Source organism: Linepithema humile, chromosome 5, assembly GCF_040581485.1.
Source record: "Linepithema humile isolate Giens D197 chromosome 5, Lhum_UNIL_v1.0, whole genome shotgun sequence".
NCBI classification, from domain to species: domain Eukaryota; kingdom Metazoa; phylum Arthropoda; class Insecta; order Hymenoptera; family Formicidae; genus Linepithema; species Linepithema humile.
This window is the reverse complement of record NC_090132.1, coordinates 11930341-11935121: the sequence shown is the minus strand read 5'-3', so window position 1 is coordinate 11935121 and position 4781 is coordinate 11930341. Positions and strand designations below refer to the sequence as shown.

At 36.6% G+C, this 4781-nt stretch overlaps 1 protein-coding gene across 1 annotated transcript; it reads right to left on the bottom strand.

Moving 5' to 3' along the window:
* On the bottom strand, nt 1-1957 carry LOC137000055 (uncharacterized). The gene has a single exon (XM_067355680.1). It carries the CDS (start codon nt 1954-1956, stop codon nt 1-3), a length of 1956 nt encoding a protein of 651 aa, XP_067211781.1. The 5' UTR covers nt 1957.
* Nucleotides 1958-4781: the final 2824 nt, after the last annotated feature.

Genomic DNA, 4781 nt, shown 5'->3' with positions numbered 1-4781 from the left:
TCAATCCTTCAGTGCGAATGTATAAGTGGATGCGTCCTTTGCAGGTAGTAGGAGGTAGGTTCCCCTCTGTGAAGAGTCTTCTATCGGGTTTCGTTCTGCGGGTGGTTGTGTAGCTTCTCGGTTTTTATCGCGTGGTTTTTTCAGTTTTAAGTGTAATAGGAGCTGAGTTAACGAGTCCCAGATGGCTCCAAGCAAATATATGGACCATCCGTATACTGTGTGTAGAGCATAGCCATGCACAATGGTATCCAGTATTAGTTTTACTGCTCTTACTGCCAAGTAAATTCCTAAAAATCCAGCGCTTATATTGCCGAAAATTAGGAATCGATTCCAAAATTTCTGCCATGCCGAGATAGCTATTTTTTCAACTGATGCCTCATCTAGGAAGTTTGCAAAAGATCCTCCATCGTGCATAATCGTAGAGTGGCCCATCATTCCTCTGGCCAAGGTGTTTAACATTGCGGGTCTCTCAGCAGGAAACATAATATGATCCCTGAGATCGCTTAAATCTCTTTCAGTATATATGCCGCTGGTAGCAAGTGATCCGGGGCTAATGTATTTCCAGCTCGGTGTTGTCATCGGTTTCATGGTCATCGGCGGTACTGTATGTATTGGTTTAGGAGTGAGTCTATACCATGCATCTCCCAGAAGATACATGGGTGGTGCGAATAAATTGCACGTAATCTGCGTTCCTTGTCGTAACAGTATATGAGTTTGCGGTGTTAAAAATTGTGTTCTGTTTTCTCGCGTCACAGGCAATTGATCATAGCATTCTTCGGTGTGTGCTACTCTTACTTCGACAGGCACACATTTTACTATGTGTATTACTTCGCCAGCTAGTAAGGCCATGTATCCTGGTCCCTTCATGAAGTGATAAGCGAAGACATCCGGCGATTGGGTGGCTATGGCTAATGAATTGTGTAATATTTTTTGTTCGAGCTGACATTGTTGCAGTAGAATATTCTTGTATAGTTCACTAAATTGAGTCCGCACATGTTTCTCTACATATACAAATTTAGAATTCATATAGGTGAAAATGTCCAAATTAGCTATGCGTGATTCTTTTTTAAAAATTGCTACGCCTGGTGAAGTTTCGAAAATTACTAATTTTGGATGTTCCGTGTGGAAAAGAGTGTATCCACAAGTAGAATAGGAGTCTCTGCTTGCCAATGCAAAAACTGTGTCTTCTGTAGTCATGGAATAAACAATTTGCTGTTGTTTGTTGACGACGTCTATTATTCTGTGTGCATATCCTTCATATAATACTCCATAAGTGCCGAACCTGCAGGTATCCGTGGGCATGGATGCCCAGTAGGTATCCCCACCCTCGATGTCAGTGCAATGTGTTGCGCTCAACGCGCAGGTCACTCCAGACCTCAGTTGGACTCGGTTCGTGTTTATCTTCACGTCAGCTATATAATCCTGTAGTGTAATTTTTATGGTTGCGAGTACCACGGCTTTTTCCCATGTGCCAAATGGATCGCTATACGTTGTTCCGGAACAGGTGCCATCATTGTTCACGTGTCCGGCCAGTGTTACCGGTCGTGTTGCAGTTTGATTGGATTTCAATCCTGTTATTCGAGTATTCCCGATTTCGTAAGTACCATACATATGCATTCGTTGGCAGGCGTCTCTTGATACCTCTTCTATATACGCGTGCTTTCCGTTGTACACGTCCATGGAGTGAGAGAACATTCCGCATCTCCTGATTAATCTGTCTATTTCTATTTTGCATTGTATTACTCTCGCGGAGGTAAATTCGTTAATTTGTAGCAATTGTATATAAATCTTTTGAGCTGCTACTTCTGGCTGTGGTATATCACATTCCTCTATCCCCAGTAATGATAGAGTCGTAATGTTCGTCGATGCAGATCCGCAGTCATATCCTATTATGCCTTTAGTGCCGCGTAACCAAAAATTTAGCACGGCGATTATTAAAAATCCTCGGAGATCCATCTGAAATTTAGCACGTCTAAGGTATATTAATATAGCGCACCTTTAATTGTCAAGCTTGTCGTTATTACTTATTTCCTTATTTGCTAATCAATTTATCATTTATTTATTTATAAAATTTTTTTTGTGTAAAATATATTTATATATATTTTTTTTTATAGTTACTTATTTTAATTAATAATAATAAAATTACTTAATTATTAGGAGTTGGTTTGATGTGTGAGATTCGTAGGCGATTAGGGTGTACAACGCGACTGTTCTTTTTTATTTTAATTCTTACGTTATTTCTATTCAATATTTCTAAGACCTCATGGGGTCCTGTGTATTGATCTCCAAATTTGCCAGGTTTAGGGCCCTTTAATAAAAAGACTTGATCACCAAGTTTGAATGTTTGTGGGTTTATCTTTTTATCATAGTGTCTTTTCGATTTAATTTTTGCTTCGACAACGTTTTCTCGGGCATTTTTCTGAATTGCGTGGAGTTGACTAACTAAATTTACAAGATATTCGTTGTAAGTTGCTAATTTATCGCCAGATGCTAAAGGTTCATTTGACGGAATTCGTGCTATTTTGCCGAAGATTAATTCGTAAGGCGTGTGTTTAGTTGCTTCATGTACACTAGTGTTATAATTATACATCGCGAGACTTATCCATCTATCCCACTGTTTTTGTTCTCTTGCATATTGCTTTAAATATTCTCCTAATGCGTGATGTGATCTTTCTAATGAGCCGTTTGATTGAGGATGGAATGCGGTTGTACGGAATTTACGAATTTTAAATATTTTAGCTACCTTTTTCATTAAGTCACTGATAAAATTTCTACCCTGGTCTGTTAAAATTGCTTTCGGAGAACCGAATACACAAATAAATCGATCGACGAAAGCTTCGGCTACCGTTTCGGCAGTTTGGTCGGATAACGGTATTCCCATGCTAAATTTAGTGAGTTGGTCTTGTAGAGTTAAGATATATTCATTGCCACGTTCGGTTTTAGGCAAAGGTCCTACGATATCCATGGCGACCTTATCGAAAGATGATCCGGGTGTATCGGTAATTATCATAGGTTGTTTGGTTTTTACGCGAACTAGTTTCTTTAATTGGCAATGTAAACATTGTTGGATAAAACGCTGTACATCTATTTTTAAATTTTCCCAGTAATAATTATGTTTGATTCTATTATACGTTTTAGTTACTCCGCGATGTCCCCCAGTGGGTAAACAGTGCGTTTCTCCTATTATTATTGGTCGTAGATCTCTAGGTGGATATTTAACTAATCCATTGCAAATAATTAATTTAATTGGTGCGTCAAGGAATGTTAATTGTAGCTGATTTTTGACATTGTTCCACGGTACATTGTTAATAAAATCCGTTTTAGCAATACTAAGTGTTTCAATTTTTAAATTTTCAACAGTTTCTTTTAAGTTATTTAAAGCGGTTATGATTCGAGATAAAGTTAATGTTGGGCCTTCTCGTTGTTCTTCGCTTATCGGCAATATTATATGATAATAATTTTTTATTTTAATGGTTTTAGGTTGATTTAACATAAGATTATTTAAATTTGGAAGTTTGTTTCGTTCGAATAACTTTTGCGAACCGGAATCTAAAGGTTTACCGTTTGTATCAACAAAATATGCTATGTTGTCTTTACGTAAGAATAATAGATCGCGAGATTCAATTATATTATTTTTTATTATTTGCTGATTATTAATAGTGGGTTTACTATAATTTTTGATATTGATCTCTTGGTTATTGTCTATATTTTCTTGTTCCTCGTCTTCATCATTGTTTTCTTTATCAGGCGGATCATTTCTATCGTCTAACAATATAACGTTATCGTCTATTTGCTCTTTTATTAAATTATCTTGATCGGTAATTCGACGTCGTGCTGTCCGACTTCTTGTTAGTATTTTGTCATGTGTAGGTGGACTGTGAATTAATGCTCTCTCTATTATTTGTTGATTTGGTTCATCTAATTCTTCTTGGGTAAATGGTATCGAGTCTGTATTATTTTTAATTGCATTTTCGTTTTCTTCGGTGTCGGAAAAATGTAATTCGTAATTTTCTTCCTCGCTATCAGAAAGATGTGATTTGTAATTATCATTTTCTTCAGTGTCAGAAAGGCGTAGTTCGTAATTATCATCTTCCTCTGAAGAATCGGAGAGATACAATTTATAATTATCTTCTTCTTCGTCAAATTCTCTTTGCGTTTTTAAGGTTGTTTTAGCATTTTTAAAGATTTTTCGTTTCTGTCTGCCCTTTCTAACTGGTTTACAATCGACTTCTTCAAGGTTTATAGGATTTCGTGATAATGCATCTGCGTTTACATTCATTTTACCTGCTTTATATTCCACTTCATAATCGTATTCCGCTAATTTTAGTCTCCATCGTAATATTCTCATGTTTGCATCTTGAGCATTCTTAAACCACATTAAAGGCTTGTGATCGGTTACCAGTGTGAATTTTCGTCCGTATAAGTATGGTCGAAAATGTTTAACGCAGTAAACTATTGCTAATGCTTCCTTTTCGTATGTATCGTATTTCAGTTCGTTATCTGTTAAGGTACGAGATGCATAGGCCACTGGACGATCCTTATTTATTTCTCCTTGCGATAATATTCCTCCTACTGCTATCCCAGAAGCATCCGTTGTTAAAATAAATGGTTTGGAAAAATCAGGATATTGCAATACGGGTTCTTTACATAATAATTGTTTCAATATTTCGAAAGATTCTTCTTGAGTAATCGTCCATTCAAATCGTGTATCGTTTTTTAACAAATTAGTTAATGGTTTCGCCAGTTTTGAAAAATTCGGTATAAATCGTCTATAATATCCG

Excerpts from the sequence above, each read along its gene's own strand:
- LOC137000055 (XM_067355680.1), bottom strand. The coding sequence starts at position 1,956 with ATGGATCTCCGAGGATTTTTAATAATCGCCGTGCTAAATTTTTGGTTA.